General features: G+C 39.5%; 1 protein-coding gene across 7 annotated transcripts in view; it reads right to left on the bottom strand.

Moving 5' to 3' along the window:
* Abca9 (ATP binding cassette subfamily A member 9) overlaps window positions 1-23,181 on the bottom strand; it is a 68,570-nt gene that overhangs the window by 40,811 nt on the left and 4,578 nt on the right. For all 7 annotated transcript variants that reach the window (XM_038326845.1, XM_038326844.1, XM_038326843.1 and 4 more), the window contains 15 exons: window positions 21,474-21,681; window positions 19,572-19,736; window positions 18,249-18,352; window positions 17,508-17,734; window positions 14,168-14,309; window positions 13,398-13,583; window positions 11,140-11,287; window positions 8,646-8,814; window positions 7,256-7,314; window positions 6,922-7,032; window positions 5,646-5,821; window positions 5,212-5,331; window positions 4,875-5,013; window positions 4,301-4,391; window positions 1,778-1,917 (listed from right to left, as the gene is read on the bottom strand). In XM_038326845.1, the coding sequence (XP_038182773.1) occupies window positions 1,778-1,917; window positions 4,301-4,391; window positions 4,875-5,013; window positions 5,212-5,331; window positions 5,646-5,821; window positions 6,922-7,032; window positions 7,256-7,314; window positions 8,646-8,814; window positions 11,140-11,287; window positions 13,398-13,583; window positions 14,168-14,309; window positions 17,508-17,734; window positions 18,249-18,352; window positions 19,572-19,736; window positions 21,474-21,681 (2,185 nt within the window). The remainder of the gene's footprint in view (window positions 1-1,777; window positions 1,918-4,300; window positions 4,392-4,874; window positions 5,014-5,211; window positions 5,332-5,645; window positions 5,822-6,921; window positions 7,033-7,255; window positions 7,315-8,645; window positions 8,815-11,139; window positions 11,288-13,397; window positions 13,584-14,167; window positions 14,310-17,507; window positions 17,735-18,248; window positions 18,353-19,571; window positions 19,737-21,473; window positions 21,682-23,181) is intronic.

Below are 23,181 nucleotides of genomic sequence, written 5' to 3'. Positions count from 1 at the left end.
CCCAGAGGAAGTCTCCTATAGCTGGAGCTACAGATAATTGTGACCTGCCTGATATGGGTGCCAGGAAGTGAACAAGCACTCTTTACTACTGACCTGTCGCCCCAATCCCTTTCATCCTATTTTAAATTCTCTTACAGTGTGGGGTAATTCTAAGTTATGATTTAAGATGAGTATCTGGAGAACAAAAGTTATTATTTTAGGTTAAGACTAGTTAAGAAGCTATAATAACTGTCTTAGTTAGGGTTTCTATTGCTGTAAAGAGACACCAAGGTCACAGCAACTCTTATGAAGGAAAAAAATTAATTGGGGTGGCTTACATTTTCAGATGTTTAGTCCATTGTCATTACGGGGTGACATGGTGGCGTGCAGGCAGGCCTGGTGCTGGAGAAGTAGCTGAGTGTCCTACATCTTGGCTTTCAGGCAACAGAAAGTGGTCTCCGACACTGGGCATTGCGTGAGCATGTATGAGACCTCAAAGCCCACCTCCACAGTGACACTTCCTCCAACAAGACCACACCTGCTAATAGTGCCACTCCCTTTGGGGGCCATTTTCTTTCCAACCACCACAGTAACAAATGTGAAAACACTGATATTTACAGAGATAAGTAATTTTCATGGACTCGTGTGAAAGGTACAAATTAAAGACAGGACAAAGGAGACAAAGTATATGTCTGCCTTTGTGCTCTCCCTGGAAGACATTCTGCTCCCATATACTTTCTCTCTCACTCTCTTACTTCCTCTTTATCTCTCCTTTCCTCACTTCCTTACTTGCTCCTTTCCCTTCTAAACCTGCTATGAGAATTACTCAGAGATGCTGACATAGGGTAGATTCATGTGAGGGATTAGCAGGGCATTTATTATCATTGGTTAATAAAAAAGCTACTTTGGCCTATGGCAGAGCAGAATACAGAAAGGTGGAAAATCTAAGCAGACATAGAGGAAAAAAGAAGGGTGTCAGAGGAATGCCATATAGCTGCCCAAGAAACAAGATGTGAGGTAACAAACCACAAGCCTTGTGGTAAAATATAAAATCATAGAAATTGGTTAATTTAAGATGTAAGAGTTAGTCAATTAAAAAGCCTGAGCTAATAGGTCAAGTAGTATGTAATTAATATTAAGTCTCAGAGTGGTTATTTTATAAGCAGCTGCGAGAACTAGCGAGTAAAATTTGATAGGGAGAGAGAAACCTGTGCAGGGGGACCAGGGATGGAGAATATTCTTAGCTACAATGATATGTATCTCAAGCAAATTGTATGTACATCTAACGCTAAATCCTGTCCTTGTCCCTTCTTCCAATATGAGTTCATTTCTTCCCTTTTCAGTATATAAAATTTCATTATTCTTTGAGACTTTCGTATGTGAACACAACATATTTCGATCATATTCTCTCCTCAGCTCCCCCCTCCATCCCCTCCTAACTACATGTGGCACTCTTATTGTGTTTGTTGTTATGACTAAATGATCCTTAAAAGAAATGATTCTTAAAATGAAGAATGCTGCCATTTCTGATCTTCTGATGTGAGGATGGGTCATGATTTAAAACGACAGCATTCACTCTTTTCATCTGATGCTAACTCAGAGCTGGGGAAACACCACAGTCACCATAACTTTGTTTTGACACAGTCCCTTTATGTGTTATAGGTATTTAACAACATATTTAAATATTTTACATGAAGATTTAACCATCAGAACAGACCCATGAAGGTATGACTACCATTTTCTTTATGCAAGTGAGAAATCGGAAGGGCAGAGAGTGATGGAACTTGTTCAGGATTACCTGGAAATTTGTTTGTCCTTTCCAGGGGCAAGATAAAGACGAGCCTTTCTTCACTTTGTGTGGTCACTCTGGCGTCAGGGATGTGCTTTTTGACCAGTGACGTTACACTCTCTGGATCACATATTTCATTCAGATGCAAACTAATATTCAGAAAAAGTAAGACAACGTTATTTTATCTAACACTGCCTCTAATAACATCTTCTTATGTTGCATATGTTTGCATATTAACGAATATTCATAAGACAATATTGTATATTGTATAGAGAGGAACTAAATGCAATGATACTAATATAATTCAAGCTTAATCTGTGCAACACAGCAGAGGAACCAGTAAAAGGGAAAGTCAAATTTATTTGAGATAATTCAAGGGCTTTCATTTAAAGGAAAGAAATAATGAAATCCTGAGCAGGGCAAAGTAACTGGGAATACCTTTCAGGTCTCCACCTATTAAGAAAACCCAGTTATGAATTCTTCTTTTTCAGCTATTCATGAGCTCTGCAAACATTTAAGGCCAGTAAAAGAAAGATGAAGGTAATCTGTAGTCATTAAAAATATGGTATTGACATTATATATGCAGGTCTCAGAGGCCAGGTGAGCTGGCCACCATCTCTGAATATGAGAATTCTTATCGATGAGATAAAATAATACCCAGCTCTTACATCAACCTTAACAGGCAGCATGAAGCTATTTATGAGATAGTGCTGGGTCTTTCATGAAAGGAACTCTCAATAAATGCTAGATAGTTTTATCATTTTGTGTACAATTTATTCAAGTAATACCTGAAGTCTTTAATAAGAGTCTATGTAGTTCTTTATGAAATGTGGGGTTTTAGAAGCATAATTGCTAGTTATGTCATTGAAATGAATTGAGGTAACTTTAGTGGTGCAAACATCACACATCACCGATTACATGAATCTAAATTTTTTTTTAATTTGAAGTCTGTTTTTCTTTTCATGGTTTATTTTTTTATATTTAAAATTTCCATCTCCTCCCCTCCTCCTCCCCCTTCTCTCCCCTCCCCTCCACCCATACCCCCCTCCCTCCCACTCCAGGCCAAGGAGCCATCAGGGTTCCCTACTCTATGTTAAGACCAAGGTCCTTCCAGCTCCCCCCAGGTCCAGGAAGGTGATCGACCAAGCTGAGAAGGCTCCCACAGAGCCCGTCCATGCAGAAGAATCAGAGCCCAGCGCCATTATGAATTTAAATTTAATGTCAAACCTGGTCTGTGCTTTGAAAGTGCTGCGCGTAGCATTATCAAGTACATCAAGCAGAAGAAATTCCGCCCCTTCCCTAACATGGCTTGCAGCAGGGTGATAATGCAAAGCAAGAGGTTTTCAGGAAAAGTGAGGGAGAAGGAAACTGTGTTAACTCAGTTAAGTGCTTTGTGCTCTGTTAAGTGTTCATCCCATTACCATTAGCCAAAAAAAATTAGGTATTATTACTGTTGATTTACAAATGAAGTCACTGAAGACCAAAGAAATTAATTAAGCAACAATTTGAATTAGTACTTTCAGGATTCTGGCACAGAGAATATTCATTAAGGATAAAATGTTTGGAAACAGCCTCTAAGAACAGATAAAGAAACTGGAGAGAGAGCTCAGGGGTTAAGAGAACTCGCTGCTCTTACACAAGACGTAGGCTTGGTTCTGAGCACCTCCATCTGGTAACTCACAAGCACCTATAGGTCTGGCTCTAGGTATCTGATGCTCTACTATGGTCTCTGTGAACAACCATACACATCTGCACATGCCCACACATGGACACACACACATATACATGGGTAATGTTTATACATGGTTGAGTGGGATGAAGGAGGAGGTAACAGATATCCTCCCTAAGACAGAAACAGGACAGCTACAAAGACCTGCACAGAAACTGCCCAGTGAGTATCAGAGGGAAATTATTTATTCAACTTGTAACAATGGATAACATCGGTACTGTAGAAAGCCCTTAAATATTCGGAAGACTGGTAGGGGGTGTGCTGGCGAAGAGGCAGGGGGGCAGGAGAAGGGGTGAGGTGGGGTAGGGAGAACTGTGGATGGAATGTAAAATGAACTTTAAAATAAATTAAAATAAAAAGAAATCAAAGAAAGAAACAGTGAGGTCTATTGAACCCCCAGGATGATGTTATTTTTTATTATTTTTTAAAGATTCATTTATAATAATTATGTGATTATCCAAAATTGAAGAAACCTAAGAGCAAGGGGGCAAAAATGAAGCCAGAGAGAATAGAGAATGTATTGAAATTATCTCCTTGAGCAGAAATAGACTCTAAAATAGGATGAGAGAAAGCATCAAAATACCAATAAATTATTCTCAGAAAGCAACATATTATAAAAACATTTTCCAAATATTTGCTTTACACCAACATTAATGCATAGACTTTTAGCGTGTATGATGTATCTTATGCTCTTGCTAAGAGCACATATAAGTTAGCTCTAGCATGTCTCTTGGAGCCACCTTTGTAGCTGTAACCTGATACCAATGGTGCCTGTCACCAGTGTGTTCAACATGCATCTGTACCTTAGATGATAGCCAATGCCCCATTTCTTCTTCAGGAACAGAGAAGACCCTGCACACCTCAGTCTCCCATTGGATATAAACACCTTCCTGTCTATTTGGAAAGAACCAAAAGATAAATTTTAACCAAGAATGTTTTTTCTGCATTCATAAATGTGAAAATCAAAATTCATGAACCAATGGCATTTTAGAAGCATGTCACACTAGAATAGTGGTATACTCATTCTGAGACTTTCTAGGCACTCTGGTAACTGAAATGTTTGCTTCTCCTCTGCGTAGTTCAGAAAGTTATCAAGCATCTACATCTTTCAAGCCTGCTGACATCTATCCACATGGAATAAAGCATGTTTGAGATAGTACTGTATGTTTTACAACCTTCCCTTCTCTGTGATGGGTTAAGACTGCATTCATGGGACAAAGTCTTTCACCTGGAACACAGAGATTCAAATGGGTGGAAGCAATTCTCCTGTGTTGGCTGAGGCTGTCGTTAGTGAGATGTGTCTATGGGGCCTGTCTGCAAACCATCTTAAAGTCTTTCTTTCTCACTATGAAACATGAAAAACAAAACCTTAGTTACCAGCCAGGATATCGGCCTCATCCATGAACTGGGTACTAAAGACAATTACTCTGTCTAGTTTCCTTTCTTTCAGGAGGTTCCATATGCGATGCCTTGAAAGCGGGTCCAACCCAGCAGTTGGCTCATCCAGTAGCAAAACCTGGACAGTAGAAAATATCACAGAGTCATTTGTCCCTCTGGGGCAAGATTATTCTAAAAAAAAAAAAAAAAACACCCATTGAAGTGTCAAAGTATTGGCATTTATGCTTAAAAGTTTTCTTAAATTTATCAGATTTATTGAATATAATAGTTTCTGCATCATCAATCTGATTTTGTGAGTGGTTTTTGATCACCTTACCTGAGGGTCTCCTAAAATGGCAATCCCAAAAGTCAGTTTCCTTTTTTGTCCACCACTTAAACTCTGAGCAAGAATGTCTTGGATATTTTCCATTTCTAGGTCCCGCAAAACTCGCTGTACCTAACAAAATAAAGAATATTTAGTCTAAGGTCTAAGATGTTTGTTCTTATTTTTTGTTGAGACCAAGTCTCCCCTCTGTAACCCAGGCTGGCTTAAACTTCAGCAATACTCCTGCCTCAGCCTCCCAAATGCTGGGATGACAGGCATAAATCACCCTGGCTCCCTTATGTTTAGAACAGTTTTCTGTCTTCAGAAAGATCCCGTGTGCCTAACTTTATATGGCAAATGTGTACAGACAACACAAGCACCTTTAGTATTTTCTAGGTGACCAGTTTCACATTCATTATTGCACAACAGTGGACATGTTCATTTACCTCCTGCTCTACTTCATGCGGCAGAATTCCCTTTATTTTAGCAAAAAGTCTGAGATTTTCTCTCACGGTGAGAAAACCAAATTGTATATTGGACTGCGGACAAACTCCAGTGAGCTTGACGACAGCATCAAAGTCATCCATTTCTGAAAGGGTCTGATTATAGATGGTGACGGAACCTACACAGAGAAAATAAGGAGTTACCATCAGGGCAAGGTATAAATTATGTAAATCACAAGATTCGGTCAAGCATATTTTGTCTGTTTGCAACACAGAGAGGGTAGAGTGTTTATTATTATGTTTAGATCTTCAAAATCATGTAAAACTTGAGTGTGTGTGAGTGGAGCAGCATGGACCATAGACCTAGTGTGGAGAAAGATGGGTGAGGAAGGGAAGAGCCTTTGAACTCATTGAAGCCCTGAGCCTGGCTAAAACACGGAGCGTAAGGTTAAGTGCAAAACCTTACTTCAAAGAATAAGGTGAAGGCAATAGGAAGAGACTTCAAACTTCCAGCATGGATGGGAGAAGGGTTCCCAATGCCCCACCTCAAGCTGAAGAGCTAATGGCTTCTGAGAGAGGCAGAGTTGGTGTGTGAAGGTCGGTTGCCTGTACCCAAGAGGAGGACCACACACACATGCGCATATGGGCAGTACTGCTCTGCTTGGATTTATAATTATTTTAAAGACGTGAAGCATGAAGTTGGGGTGGGACTGGGAGGTGCTGAAGAACGGGAGTGCGGAATGGATACGACCCAGATACACTGTACACGTATATGAAACTTTAAAAAGAATTTTTAAACTAAAAAAAAAATCATTTGAAACAAAGAGGTGAAAAAGTGATTGAGAAAGGTGTTGCATCATGAGCTTCCACATGTGCTCATCCAAGCAAGCTCACCCCACATATCCATATACTACATACACACAGACACACACACACACACAGATTCAATGCTCAGAATAGCATCTAATCTAGCAGAAATACCAATTAATAATTGAATAGTTATCGTCACTTGTATAGAACACAGTTTCACAAATCTGTACAATTAGGTAGCAATAAAGAAACTCCTAAAATTTTTCTTAGCTTCTCAAATGACATATGAAAACATAAAACAATATATGCTAATGGGGAAATATGTAATTCAACACGTGCATCCACTGTGCAACATTAAAGAGAAATTCTGAATGTTTTTGTCTTGGTAACATGGTGCAGCAAGTTAACTAGTGAAAAGCACAGTTGATCCGTTTGCCCTTGGGCTTGTCTTTGACAAGTGACCTCTTACCTGTAGTTGGAGGTGACAGTCCACAGAGTGTATTTATCAGTGTGGTTTTCCCAGCTCCACTGTGGCCAAGAAGAGCAGTGATCTGGCCTTCATATATGTCAAATCCCAGACCTGATGTGGTGTCAAAGAGATTATATTCAGTACATGTGTAGCCACATTATAGGCGCCACAGTTCATAATGTCTCACTGCATAGACAAGTGTGGGTACAAATCTTCAAAGTAAAATCAATCTTAAAATTGGTCCAGCTGTCTGTAATAACTCTTCTTCATCCCTACTGAAGTTTTACAAGTCTCTAAATCAAACAGCTATATTAAATATAATCTTATTTATTACCTCTTAAAGCTTCTACTTTTCCATGCTTTCCTGTATATTCCTTCTTAAGATTTTTGATCCTGCAAAAAATAAAAAAACACTGTTTTGGAGAAAATTGCAGAGATTGGGGGAGGCTTGATAAAACCTGGAGGTTCTTGATTTTACACAGGCACAGTCAGAAGCATCCTGGGCATCCCACGAGAGGCAGCATCTCTGACAGTTGTACCTCAACAGAACATAAGAGGAGGACGGAGTAGCTAGCATGTGAATACACACAGCTCTCCCTACAGATCGAGGCAGATGACTGGAGAGGAAAGCTGGAGATGAGATCAGTAGTAGGAGCACCAATGATGTGGGTGAAGGGACTCACGTCAGAGCAAAATGTCTTGAGCTCTGGAGTAAAACCCTCTGAGTGAATTCCTGTCTGTGTCATTTACACAGAGCTCTGGTACAAAGACAGAACTCAGAGTCCAAGTCTTTGGCAATAAAGCAAGGGTGATAATACTAATTATCACATAAGGTTGATTCCTACAGAAAACAAGAACTGCAGAACTCAAGATGTTTGAAATGTCAAAAGAGGGGGAAAGGAGAAGAAAAGGATGAGGTTTTAAAGATCTGTAGAATTGAAGTGTGATGACGCTCTTGGGACCAAGGGAAGAAGTTTAATAATCTGAAGCCACCCTGGAATACATTGTGAGTTCCAGGCCAGATTGGTTTACAAAGTAAGATCCTGTCTTAAAGAAAGAAAAAAAAAGCATACAGAAACTTTCTGAGTTGAAGGTCTATTATGCTCCAGATCCTGTGCAGACTACAGGCATTAGTTTCTTATATTATCAAAGCAAAGCATCAGGTGGGCTACAGACAAAATTCAAGAAGATAAGGATGATTGGGATGTGTAGCTGTTGGGAAGTCATCACTGACCACAGTTCATTTGTGGTTTCTGGGGGAGGGGATGTAGGGCATTAGTGCCCTATGGTCTGATCGTCTCTTCCCATCTTTCTGGAACGTCTCTACCTCCCTTTATGCATCACTTACATTTTATTTTCAGCCTATCCACCAAGAAGGCCCTGAAAAGAGACAAAGTAGATTATAGAGAAAGAAGATGCTAATACCCTGTTTATCACCAAGAGAACATCAGAACAAAATATGAAGAGTAGACGAGGAAGACAATGTGAATGGAGATGAAGTATTTATTTGTCGACCAAAAGATATTAGGAAGTGTAAACGATGGAGATGGGGTGAAATACAGAGCTATCTACAATGAGAACATCCTTTTGTAGGAACAGTAGACTCGGAGGATATGGGTCCAGAGGGGCTCAGAAGGAGATCTTTGTACATCAGCGTCTTGCCCTGGTAGGTCCCTGTTCTGGGGCCTGTTCTCCATGGCGCTTCCCTGTGATTTGTTTGTTACCTGATGGCTTCTTTCCCCTGGAATTCTGGAGGCACTGGTTCCAACGAGTCATTCAGTGGAGGATCAGAGTCTATTTCATTCTCAAGGACCACGTGATTAGCTCTTCTGTGTTGAAACCAGTAAGATGACTTCAGGAAAAACAATGGAGAAGATCGATGTCCATACTTACCTATATGGACAGGTAAGCATCGGGTCAGTCACCACTCCGAGGACTGCATTCCATTCAGCACAGAATGGCAAACCATGAGCCCACATTAGAATATGAAAAAAAATGCAGCATTGTAAACTAAAAGAAAAGTGTTTAGGCCAGAGTGACTTGTTTCAAGAGGAACTTAAGTATTCTATTAAGAGGACAATGAATGGATAAAGGTGGTTCATATAAACATGAAATATCACTAAGCTCTAAGAGAAAATAAGTTTACAAGTAAACAGATGGAACTGGAAAAATGAAACTGAGTGAGGTAACTCAACCCCAGAAAGACAATGCCCTATGTGCTTTCTCGTATGCAGAGCCTTGCTTCAAATAGTTTCTTTTATGAGTTTAACTTGGAGCAAAATGGAAGACAGGAAACTAGAGAGAGGTAGGGTTGGGGAAATGTTAAAGGAGGGACATATTAGATTGAGGTAAAATGAGAGAAAGTGGAGTGGAATACCAGGGTAGAAGGTCATTGGGAGTATGGGAGGCATGAGGGAGAGAAATGGGGCTAACCCAGAAGAGGATGAGAAAAGCCACATAGACTTCTGCTATCGCACAACCCAACTGAAAACAATATCAATATAAGGATAGTAGAACACATGTAAAGTGAAAGCAGAGGAGGATTCTGGGGGCTAAGGGATTGAAGGCTGATAGGGATGGGAGAACGGGAAGAGGACGGAGTAACGAGCGAGTTTACCAAAACTCCAGATGTATGAAAGGGCCTTATAGAAATCCACTAGGTAGTAAGCTAATTTCAGGAGTTCAAATGAAATTACCATGCCTGCATGGACAATATTACTTTAGAAGACATGGGTAATTATTAAATAAAAATTGGAATGCAAGGCATAAGGCCTTCCTATGAGTTATTGGTCAGAGAATCCCCAGAGATTTCCAAAAAACAAAGGCATTGATATTGTCTTTAGACACCCACCTTAACTGTAGTAAGATCCTATTGCCTAAGATATCACACACTTTAGCAAAAGGACATAGAGATATTAATGCCGGGTTACTCAGGAAGCTTCTTCCATACTGACCAGTTTTTATAGTGCCAAAAGATGCAGGGTTCAGACTGGACCATGTGTATTACAACACTATCAAGCAAGATGTATCTACTGCAATAATAACCCAGCTATAGCGGGTAAACAATTTCTTTATGGTTGGATTCAAGGTCTGCTCCACAGAAGTAAATTGCATGCCTGGTACTATAATCCTGGTCAAAAACCCACAGCTTGGTGATCATGGGCCCTAGGAAAGATCTTGGTATTGTTATTTTGCTAAATGGCTATGTTGCTCAATTGTCTTCTTCATTTCTGGCTGCAAGTTCCATTTTTTTTTAAATAGGAATTTTCACCCCTGTGCTTGTTAATGTCTGCTCAGTCTTCATCAGAAAAGTTTCTATTTACAGTGGATAGTAGTCAATGAATGACCAGTCACTAAGAGCAAGGGGATGAATGTTCAGTCCTACATGGGACATCTATATTAACACCGCCATCACCAAGGCTCAGGGAACATTGTGGAAGAAGAGGTGTAAAGACTGTAAGTATGGAAGGATAGGGGGGTCTATGAAATACTGTCTTCTAGACATGATGTGAGCTAAGAGCAGCTGTGATTATCTGCATCAGACCTATACAATATCAAGTCAGTAAAAATGTCAGCACAGGAGGGCTAGAGGAGCTCCATGCCCCATCCCCAGGTGAAGAGATAATGTTAATGCATAGATGCTGGGAAAAGGAGGATCATCTCTTATAGGGATATGGTCACTGACTCGTTTCCAACACTCCAGCGGATAGCCACCCCCGTGCACCTATGGAATTATTGGGTTATTTAAAAAGCTAAAGGAGAGAAAGCATGTTCAAGGGACATGGGGTAAGTTGGAAGGGGAGTGGAGGGTAGACATGATCATGCTTCATTGTATGCATTATGGAATTCTCAAATGTTATCTGTAATTTCAGAGATTTAGAAAAGAAAATGCTATACCATTTATATTCAGTATATTGTAGAAGAGTAGTTCTAAGCCTGGGGATCACAACCCCTTTGGGAATCAAATGACCTTCTCACAGGGGTCAATTAAGACCACTGAAAATATCAGATATTTACTTTATGATTAACAATGACAGCAAAGCTATAGTTATGAAGCAACAATGAGAATAATATTATGGTTGGGGGGTCACCACAACATGAGGAACTGTATTAAAGAGTCTCAATATCAGGAGAGTTGAGAACCACTGTCATAGACAGTTACTTTAAGTAAATGCAAGTAATAGAAATGTATAAAATTACAATAATTTTACTACTTACTGAGTAAAATTTTGTCAAAATACAATGCCAGTACCAAATAGAGAAAAGCATCCAAAATCAACATAAAGAGGTTGGCTATGATTAGGTACGAGTTGTTTGGAAAGTCCAAATTAACATTAGAATTCACGTCGTAGTCCAAATGAATAAGCTGAAAAAAGAGGTACATCAAATTTTTAAAGGATTAATAAAATTTTAAAGATATTTATGATCTTAATTCTGCTATATATCAAGGGAAAGATAAATGAGACACAACTTAAGTCCCTATATAGCTTAGGCCTATTGCCATTCATAGCAGCCACCATCTAACTACAAACTACAGATGGTGAAATCTGCTCAGAGGAGATAAAAGGACCAGGAAGGTGGTATTTGAGACATATCTAATGCAAAAATTCATCAGGATTAAAAGGAATAATGGGGGAAGGTGTTCTTGAGTGGGGCACTCCATAGTGAAAAAAATGGAGAAATGAAAGTTGGTTAGTAGTTGGGCAGAAAAAAAGAAGAATTTCAAAACCACACAATGTTTTCAAATGAATTAACTTTTGGGGAGGAGATTTAATTTCATGTGGAAATGTCCAATGAGTTTTAATTTTCAAATACTTGTGATACTGTTAAGGCTCACATTTCTCAAGCTTAAATCAGACAAATATGAGGTTAGAAGTCTAAGGTGAGCCACATCAACCATCAAATGTCATTCTACATTTAGAGCTATAAACTAACAATCATCTCAGTACAAGTCATGAGAAACCCCCTTTCAAGTTGCTGTTTATGGGAGTCCAATAGACTCCCTGAACAACACAGGCTATTGCTGCTGTCTGCCAGAGGTCAGAGGTGAGTCCTTCTTGCTAAAGGCACCATGCACTTCATACACAAGACTCGGAGGATTTGACCCAGCTCTGACTGGAAAGCCTCTTCCTCCCAAGGACTAGTTCTCATTGTACTGGATGGAGGTATGCAAGCTGCTGAGGGAGGGAAGCAGAGGAGTCATACCCAGCTGTGATGCCTACCAACCACACTAATGGCCAGACTGGTAACTAAAGTCGCAATCGTGGTACCCATACCTTGATGTTAGTCAACAGCTCTGTAATTGGACTGAAGTCTTTACTCAACAAGACGGAATTCGTGCCTGGTACAGGACACCTAGCCAGCTACCCGGGGCTGGTGAGGTCACTGACCTTAGAGGAAAACCAACCTGCTGTCACTTCACTGAATCAACACGGATCCTAACTGCATTTTAAATATCTGTCCTTGTACACACAGTTCAATGCAGCTCTCACTTCTCATCAAAGGAGCTTTTCTTTGCAACAGATGGAGACCATTATAGAAAACTACAATTAGTCAAAATGTAAAGAGCCCCATTAGTTGTGGGGCTCTCTGCTGAAATTGATACACTTACAGCACAACTTGAACCTAAGGCTCAGGGGACAGAAGAGAAAGATTTTAAGATCCAGAGGAATTGGAAAATTGCTATAAATGACAGAGGAACTGCGCTCGTTATATTTCAGCAATATGCCTAAACACGATCTGAAAGAGGTCAGCACCAATAGATGCACTAATGTGAAAGAGGGAATTCTCACAGGGCAACTAAAGGACGATGACAGATGAAGAATGAGCTATCCCAAAGGATGAGCCCCTTGATTGGTTATCCAATATCAACTAGTCAACCCTGAAATCACATACATACAAGTAACACTAAAGTGATTCAGTTTTTCTTTGTAGGTCTATGCATTTGTGTCTCTGTGCATGTGGGGTGTGTGTGTGTGTGTGTGTGTGTGTGTGTGTGTGTGTAAAACAATGATAAAGAAATGGAGACCACAAATTTGAAAGGGAGCGATGCAGATGGAGAGGAGGGGCATGGGAGGGGGTGGATGGAGGAAAGGGAAAGGGGAAATGATGTGATTATAACTGTTAAAAATTACAAAAAAAATAAATTAAAAAATATGAGAGACAAACCTAAAAATGTCTCTTATCCCTTAAACTTCTATCTCTATAAAGATGGGGAGAATACTTTAGTGTTTGGTGCATATTGCGTAAATCATAGAAGGAATGTGTTTAGAGTGTTGTGTGCATAAATATTACGTGGGACAGCAAGGACAGTTCAGCTGGTAAGAGTGCCTGAGTTTGATCCCCACAACCCATGAGGTGGAAGGAGAGAACTGACATCTGTCACGCTGTCCAGTGACCTCCGATGTCACAGCATGACTGTGCATGTGCACATACACACACACAAACAGACAAAAACAAATATTCTTCATTCTTACCTGGGCCATTCCGGCAGTAAAGGCAAAGGGGCTAAGCAAACACAGGGTCCATTCCATAAAGGCAGGAAGGTGTTTGTACAGTGCTGTGAATCCCAGACTTCCCCAAAAGATGGTGAGGAGGAAGACGACCAAACCAGTGAGAAAAGGTTTCTTTAACAACACACTCATGAGGAAAGCTAACGTTATCTGAGAAGAGAAACAAAAATGAACGGGTGTGGTGGTCTGAGGGCCATCGCTAGCTCACTCAAAGGAATTTCCTATTTGGATAAGGGTTGTCCAAAGGCACCTGTGTTACAGCCTCCAGCCAGAGGCACAATCAAGAGGTAATAAGAAGTGGGGTATGTGGGAAGTTCTCCTGTCATTGGACGCTTATCCTTAAAGAGGTTATGAAAGCCCCACCTCTTTTTCTTTTTGACATACTGGCTGTCACGGGAGCAACTTTGATCTACCATGAACTGCTGAAATGGTGTGCTAGCCAGAGACAGGCCAAAGTAACAGGGTTAACCAATCCTGGACTAAGAGCTCCAAAATTATAGGGAAAAATAAACCAACCCAAACCCTTCTTGGTAGCTGCATGTCTCCGGCATTTGTTATAGGGACTGAGAGCTGACCTGCACAGCATTTGAAAAGTGTATCTCATCCATTTTCAATTGGATTCTATATGGATAGTGCCTTGTGCAAATACTGCACGGAACAGAAAAGACAGAAACAATCAGTGGTGCATGATCGAAGGGAGGGAAGGAGAAGGGGAGGGGGATTCACCAACTTACCAAAGACAACCCATAAAGAAGAAAAAGAAGGAACACCACCATGAAACCAGTTAAGACGACAATCTGGGCAGATTTCACAATAAGAGACATCAAGGTAGCCATGACAAGGATAAAGCCAGCATACATCAAACCCCAGGAAAGCCTGGCCGAGAAACACAGGATTAGTGCAAATGCTATGACTCGGTCACTGTCTTCATTCACTTAGCTTAAACGTGTGTGACTTATCAAGAGTTTCTTCTGACAGGGTAATTCCTAACAATTCATAAAACATCCTCATTTTAAAGCTCATGTTCTATAAAGTAAATAATAAACAAGTAAATGTATACAGCAAATAGCTGCTCTAGTCAACATTGTCAGTTTGGTAGAACCTGGAGTCATCTGGCAAGGGAGAAGCCTCCATTGCAGAACTGTCTAGACCAGCTTGGTCTGTGGGCATGTCTGTGAGGCACGGGCTCACTGAATGATGCAGAAGAGCCCAGTCCTCAGGAAGGTGATCCCGCATGAAAAAGTCAGCTAAGCAGAAGCCAGAGAGCAAGCCCGCAAGGTAGCATTCTTCCATGGTTCCTGCCTCTGAGATCTTATTTTGCCTTCCCTCAATGATGGTCTCTGCCCAGGGAAGTTTAGTCCAAGTAAATCCTTTCCTCCCTCAGGTAGCTTTTAGCTCATCACAGCAACAGAATGAAACTAAACCAGCAGCTGGGTGCAAACAGAAGGACATGAACTGGACAGTAAGATAGTCATCGTCCTCAAGTATGATGCACAAAGGCTTTTAGGGAGGGTTTAAGGGAGAATCTGTGCTGCCTTTTCCGTTCTGTTTGCCTTCTTTCATAAGGAAGTCAGGGACACAGCGTGGGCATTAGAGACATACTGCCCACACCTTAGGCTTTGCAAGCCAACTAGCCTTTGTCGCCATCAGTGCTGCCTTCACAGACCAAGAGCAATTACACGCGGTCTCTGCCCAATGAGAATGTATTTATAGATAATGACATTTGAGTTTCCAATAGATTTTTATGCCCGCTAAAAAGTGATTGCTGCTCTTTTTTCTTTCTTTCTCATTCACTTCTACTTCACAACCTGCATAAAAGTACTTGGTCATCTTCTGGTATAGATTCTCTATGGAGAATACAGCCAGGTAGGTGGATATGAAGAGGCGCATTTACTTTTGATGCCAAGGACAGAGGAGGCCCAACATAGGGTCCAGTAATGTCACAGACTTGGCATCAAATTTTCTCTATTACACTACAACTTAATATGTTAAGAGGCAATTGTTTAATTTCCTTACATTTCAATTTCCTCTCTAGGGAAAGATTGAGAATTAAATTAGTCGGGTATTTTGTGGATATAACATGGTAATAGACCCACAATGGACAGCTAGTTTCCTTTCAGACAATCCCATCAAGTTCAGGAAGTGTTATTTCTCCTGACCAACGTTAACAACGCCCTTTTCTCAGTTTGCTTCAATTACCTGAAACTATCCGTCTGTCTGCCTTCTATAGACATCTTAATTTCTCCTCATTTAATTTGATGCTGTCGGCTTGCTGTATATTGCTTTTATTACATTTAAGTATGTTCCTTGTATCCCTGATCTCTCCAAGACCTTTATCATGAAGGGGTGTTGGGTTTTGTCAAATGCTTTTTCAGCATCTATTGAAATGATCATATAGTTTTTTCTTTCAGTTTATTTATATAATGGATTACATTCTTAACTTCATTCAAATAAAATATAAGTCTTTCCTTCAAGGAGGAAGAAAAGCACTAATATTTTTAAATCTCTCCTCTCTAGGTTTTTCTTAATATATTATCTTCCACCAGCTCTTCATAAACTTCAACACCTTTTAAACTATGGTGAACAAATTCTCTTCAATATCATGGGTATAATTTTAGTACACAAAGGGACAAAACACTTGCATTGTATCAAACATGCCATCCCTTTTTGAAAGATATATTCTATTTTGCATTATGTATATGTGCATCTCTGTGGGTGGGTGTGGGGGAGAGAATGTGCATGTGTGTGTTTGCCTATGGAGACCAGAAACATCAGCTGCAAGCTCTCCTGGACCTGTAGTTACAGGCAGCTGCAAGCTTCCCTGGACCTGACCTGTAGTTACAGATAATTGTAAGGTCTCCTGACTTGCAGTTACAGGCAGTTGTGGGGTCCCCGACTTGTAGTTACAGGCAGTTGTGGGGTCCCCTGACCTGCAGTTACAGGTAGTTGTATGCTATCAGTCTGGGATGCCAGAAAGCAAACTGAGAAGGAAACCCTCAAGAGTGCCTGTGCTCTTAACCTTTGATATATCTCTCGAGCCTCTATTTCTTTATTTCCACCCGTAGTATAGTGAACAGTATCTTAGGAAAAAATAACAAATTTGGCACAAGTCAACCAGTACAGTGTAGTCTTCCTATTCAGCCGGGTTTCTCTTTGGACACTGTGCATAATCTCCATATCATCTTTAACACTGAAAATACTGGTCAGTTTGTAAAAGGCCATTTTGACATCATTCAAATCATTGCTTTCTGACTCTGTATTCATTTCTACCTCTCTACCTATCTCTAATGTATCACTTGGCTAATTTTATTTGGAAATCTTGTCACTAACTATTAGGCCCTCAGTTTCCTAAGTTACATCTACTGTTCTCTCATGATGCATTGGTCTCTAAACTTCCACAGGTGATATCTAACATCAAGCATTTAATGTCTCTCAACTTCCATGGAAAACACTCTAAGTACATTGGATTTAATCCTGCTACCAGCAAGAAGTGGAACTATGATCGGTGCTTCACAGAAAAGAAAACTGAAGTTTACAAAGTTTAAGTCACACATCCAAGGTGGAAGCTACTTAGTGCTGAGATGAAGACAGCCTGTGGCTTTCCACGGGGCCGGTCACTGCCCTAACTACTTGCTCTCTTGTCTCTGCTAAGGGAAGCTCAGGACATACTAGCTTTCTCTTCCATGGCCAATATAAAGTGGGGTCAAATCATCATCACATTTAACATAGTATTCGAAATACATATTTCATTTAACATAGTATCCGAAATACATATTTCATTCTCCTTAAGAGACTCATAACTTCTCATATATGTCAGTTCATATAACTACAGTAACTAATAACCGAGAGTCCCTGTGTCATCAGTGTCCTGAAGATAGGAGCCCCTTAGGCTTTCTTTAAGTCAAAGAAATACGGAAAATTCCAGTTACCAGGCATGTAAGTCCATGTATTTCAAGCATCCGTATGCCCTAGCTTAGTAAAGTGTCAAGACTAGAGACGAAGTATGACATAAACAAACGTAAGGAGTCCCCCTAGTTAACATACTGATTGGTGTACTACAGACAAACGACTTACCAGAAAGCAGACTCCCGAAGTCCCATCATTGCCATCAGTGTTGTAATGTATTGCCTTTCTTGGGTAATGTTGATGGATAAATAGTATATAAATGAAGAAAAGGATATAACACAGAAGAAAATTAAAAAATCAGTTGCAACTCCTCCTTGGGAAATAAAAGGTAGTATCTTCATGTGTGAACCAATAACTGACATCAGCTCTTCCATCACTGAATGATTTGTTGTGATCTAAAGAAAGACACCAACGAACAAATTATTATCAGTAATCTAATTGCAACCTTGGGCTCTTTCTTCAGTCTGTAAGAAGGCATTAACTTGTAGCTGTGGGAGTGCCCAAGATTCTACTCTAAGTCTTTCAGTGAAAAAAATTTACTCTTGTTTTTAAAACCAACTGGAATAACACTTCAAGCTAGATCTTCTCTGGGGCTTCTAATCAGAGTATCTCCTGTTTTATTGTTTCTGCAGCACATGATTTACTACCCCACAATAGACCCTAAAGCCCTCCTAATGACCGCATATCTACACTTTTACCCCTGTATTACCAGGATCTCTGTTTAAAAATACCTGTACTATGTATATTTTCAAGTCACCAGTATCTTGACACTAAAGTCTGGATAAAGAAGCTGTCTGTCATACTATGCTTAGTGGCTAAAAGCAAATAAATTACAACACAAGAATCTATATCACCACCTATAAAAATTCAGTATACAATGCACCTCGTTTCCATTAACTCAATACTCACCTCTATGATGCCAGCGTTAATGGCAGCTTGGAAGGCTACAAACCCTTTCTCCCAGAAGATTGAATTTCTACAAGTTATTTTGTCATCTATTGTTTCGCAAGGAGCTTCAAGAAAAGAAGACACAACCGCTGTTATGCGACCAGACAGTACTAGTTATGGGGCAAAGAAAAATCTGTAATTCTCCAAACTGTGTTTTCAATCTATAATAGGATAGTATGTGGTAAGGCATATTGGTTCGGGTTGTAGAGCATGACCAAAAGGACAAAACGAAGACTGCTTTGTCGACATTCTTTAAGGTGAGTTCTTGATTATTTTTCCTGCTATTTTATAGTTATCTCAACTTTAAAATATTTGGTCCTTCTGTTGTTTGTGCCAGAAAAACAAAGAGTAGACTCACTAACACAGAAAACACTGAGCTATTTTTAAATAAGTGGGGATAACATAAGCCAATTTGTTGAAGTTTTTAATATATCAAAGAGCAGAAAGAATAACGTGTAACTTTTGGGTTTTCTTGAAACAGGATCTCATTCTATAGTTCAGGTTGGTCATGGGCTCACAGGAAGGCTTTAAGTTCATAGTGGAATAAAGCACTTAAAAGTATAATTTTCAAATAAGCATGGAGGCTCCTAAAAATAATAAAAGTGGAGCTGTGATATATAAAATATCTATTAAGCTGGAGTTCATGCCAGGACTCTGGGTCTACACACCATAGAGATGCTTGAGCGCCTATGTTTAATGTAGTACTATTCATCCTAGTCAGGTATAGAGCCTGCCTAGGCATCTTTCAACAGATGAGTGAATATACTGCTTACAACCAAGTTCTATTCAGCCACGAAGAAAAAGAATTGATGTAGTTTCCAGGAAAATGAATGAAATAGGAGGTCATCATATTAAACAAAATGAGTCAAACTCAGGACAAATTATGACATTCCCTCTCAGTTATAGAACCTAGACTTTATATAAATAAATAAAAACCATACATACATATACATGAATGACATGATTGTAGAAGCAAGACCGAATGGGAATAATAGGAGGGGGGAGAGGAGGAAAGGGAGAGGGTGGGGTAAATATGGTCAAAGTACACAGCAGGCTTGATTGAATATAAATCCATTACTATATGCAAGGAATATATATTAATAAAATTATATTTTTAAAAACATAGGTTTCATTTAATAATGATCAATCCATTGGACAATGGAAATTATCATAAGGGGTTGTGGTGTTCATCTCACTTCTTCTGTATATGTCCCTCGGGTCTAATGACAATATAATATAATAGCAATATCTACATTAATATATTTTTCCTAATGGCAAAGTTACCTGAATGGTCTCTGTGTTCTTTTACTTGTGGGATCCTCTGGCCCCATGAAAATTTCAAATGATATGAGAACGTATCTTTGAAGATGACTCTCACTGCATCTGTTGAGTAATTTAAATCTAGTTCGCTCATACATGTTTCATCAGGACATGCCACAATTCTTCTTCCTGCCATGTGAAGAATCGGAGTAGTTCAGTAAGATTCCCATGTAGTTCAACGGCAGCATACCAGATTCAAGAGACTTGAGACCGTTTTATGTTTGAGTCAGTTCTTCCCTAGTCACATCGTTTAGCAGATTAAAGACTCATGTGGTCAGAAAAAGATAGAGATATACAGTAAAGACAGATTCAGAAGGGAAAAAAACTCTAGTTTACAGTGTTTTTTAAAACAATACGTAGGCTTTAGAGAGAAAAGAAAAAGGATAAAGTCCTAAAAAAATAGAGTAGTTGGGTATGGTGGTACACGACTTTAATCCCAGGACTTGGGTAGCAGAGGCAGGTGGATCTCTATGAGTTCAAGACCAGCCTAATCTATAGAGTGAGTTCCAGGACAACCAAATATACAGAGAGAAACCCTGTCTTAAAAAAAATAAAAAATAAAAATAAAAAAATAGAGTTAAAAACCCACATAAAGATGGAAAATACACAGACTCTGGATACTGTATCTTATTGTGTTGTCTTTGAATTCTCTGACGGCTGAGGAAGGAGCAACAGCTGCTAAAAGACATTTGATTATAAATGCTGCTGGATTAATCCAACCTGTATATTGAAAATGCCTTGACTTAAAAATTTAAGTCAAAAGATGTATTACTTTGGAGAAGAGGTTTTGCTTTTGTTTCTATAGGAAATGGGAGGCTGTGGATTCCATTCTGGGTTAAGAAAAATAAGGTTTGATCCAGGAAGACCCCCTGAAAAATCTCCAATGGGAACATATGGCCCAGATAATCCAACATTTCAGACTGCATCTCTGTTGCAGTTTCTTCTGAGTTCTACATCCAGGACAACTTCAGGGCTGCTGCCTGAGATGATCCAGCCTCACAGAATACTCCAGTCAGGACTTGATTATAATTCTAAACTTTCTTTGAATCTCCATAAGATTATCAGCACCCCCAATCAGTAGGAAGTAGCCTTGAAAACTATGTCCATATTCCTAAAAAAATGGATTATGGTTGTTTGTCTTTTTTTAGCATGTTGATTACAAGTTGTTATGGATAATGGTCAGGAAAAAAAAGCTAAACAAATAATAGATTCAGGATTTTGTTTGGAAAAGGGGAGTACTGCTATGGGATGCTTTTGTGTACTGTAAAATTTGTCACTCATACTGGTTTAATAAAATGCTGATTTGCCAGTAGACAGGGAGGAAGTATAGGTAGGGCAACCAGACTAAGGGAATTCTGGGAAGAGGAAAGGCAGAGAGATGCAGTCACCAACCAGACACAGAGGAAGCAAAATAAGACTGCCTCACTGATAAACGGTATCAAGCCCCGTGGCTAAACATAGACAAGAATTATGGGTTAATTTAAGATGTAAAAACTAGTATAATAAACCTGAGCTAGCAGGCTAAACAGTTTATAATTAATATAAGCCTCTGTGTGTTTCTTTGAGACTGGACGGCTGCAGGACTGGGTGGAACAGAAACATCTGTCTACACCATACATCTAAATAACCCAGGACTCATCTCATTTTGGTATACTTTATGAAGAACTAATTCCCTTTGAAGGACAGTTGCTCAAAGACATTACTGGAGTAAAATATCCTCCTTAATATCAGAAAATAATACCCATCAATGTTGTTAATCAACTTTAGAAATGCCAACATTTAACACATTTTTTTCAAGAAATCTTAAAATAAATTCGAGTATAATAAAAGTAAAGAAATGATTCCATGAGCTGCCACAGAGCGTACCTTTCATGAAGGGAGCTGATGCCACTTTGCTCATTATCTCATAGACAGTTTTAGACTCAGGAGCAAATGCAATAATATAATTAGAATCATTAAAATCATCAACACGTCCTAGATCCATTTCAGGAGTTTGAGGAGCATCATGAACTTGATGTAAATTGGAGGACAATTGATATGTAAGAAATATTAGAAGAAATGAGAAAAACCATTCCTACATAGTAACAAGAGAAAAGAAAGAACATCAGGCTTTCTACCATGAACAACCAAATCAATGTCATCCTGTTATACAGCTGCTGTTCCATTTTAAAGTAATTGATTTTACTTTTGTTCTCCAAAGATCCATTTAATTTATGTCCAGTGGGCGGAAGAGGCCATCAGGAGGTAATAGATGACTGTGAGTCACTGTGTGGGTACTGGGAATCGAACCCAGGTCCTCTGCCCGAGCAGCCAGTGCTCTGAACCGCTGAGCCAGCTCGCCAGCTCCTACTTTGCACTTTCATCTGCACATTTTGTGACGTGAGCATTGCACCAAGACAGGGTTGTGACAGCAGTTCCAATAATAACTGAAAGTGTTTCCTCATTCAACAATGCAAAGCCAGATGCTTGTCACCTCTAATAAGTATCGTCAGTGGCCACATGACCACAAGAATGGACCACTTGTTGGTATTTGAAGGGAGGGTGGCATGGAGTAGGTAAGAACTTCCCTCAACAGAAGCAAGGCCTTATCTTGTTCTTCAGTTCTCTACACATGGAAGAGGCAGTAAAATAATGCTCACCAAAAGAATTTTAATGTTCTTTATCATGGTCACTGCATTCTAGAACTGTAAACAAAACAGACCATGTGTGAAGCCCAGTGCAAAGAATTCATTTTGCTGTCCTAGTTTGACTCAAAGAGGGAACTCTAATTAAACTCGGTGGCTCACACACAGTCACACAGAGAAACATGAAAGCAGAATGGGCGCCTGGGAGATGAAGGGTTCTAGTGAAAGAGGTCAAAAGCAACTAAAACTCATGATATAAATGCATGAAACTGTCGATTATAAAAAAGGATTTGTTTATTTGTTCTCTCATGGTATACCACATCCATCGTACACAATTTTAGCTATGTGTATGTGTATACATGTACGTATGCATAGAATTTAAAAGAGCAAACGTTTGGAAGTGTAACAATTACTTAAAGTAGGTTCTCAGCTTTTATATTAATATTCATATGACCTTTGCTTTATCCTTAAAGCTCTTGAATATTTTATTCGTTGACAATCCAAACATTCATCAAATGTTTCTTGGATGAATACACACACTGTTCATAGAATATGACATTAATTTGCTAATTCTTTTAATGAGTGACTTTAATTTGTGTTTATCAGTAATTCTACAGAAAATATCTATCATTGTTAAAACAAAAAGAGTACTAATGCAATAAAAAAATAAAGGCCCAGCTGGGTGGTGGTGGCGCACGCCTTTAATCCCAGCACTCCAGAGGCAGAGGCAGGCAGATCTCTATGAGTTCAAGGTCAGCCTGGTCTACAAGAGCTAGTTCCAGGGCAGGCTTCAAAGCTACAGAGAAACCCTGTCTTGCAAAACCAAAAATAAAAAAGAAAGGCCCTAATATCATTTTGTTTCTGTTGTTCTCACTGCACCTTGTAGCTACAGTGTGCTTGCTGGGAAGGACATGATAGTTGCCCAGGTATCTTTCTAGTTTTATAATTTC

This window comes from Arvicola amphibius, chromosome 4 (assembly GCF_903992535.2).
Source record: "Arvicola amphibius chromosome 4, mArvAmp1.2, whole genome shotgun sequence".
Lineage (NCBI taxonomy): Eukaryota > Metazoa > Chordata > Mammalia > Rodentia > Cricetidae > Arvicola > Arvicola amphibius.
This window is presented reverse-complemented; position numbering and strand designations above follow the sequence as displayed.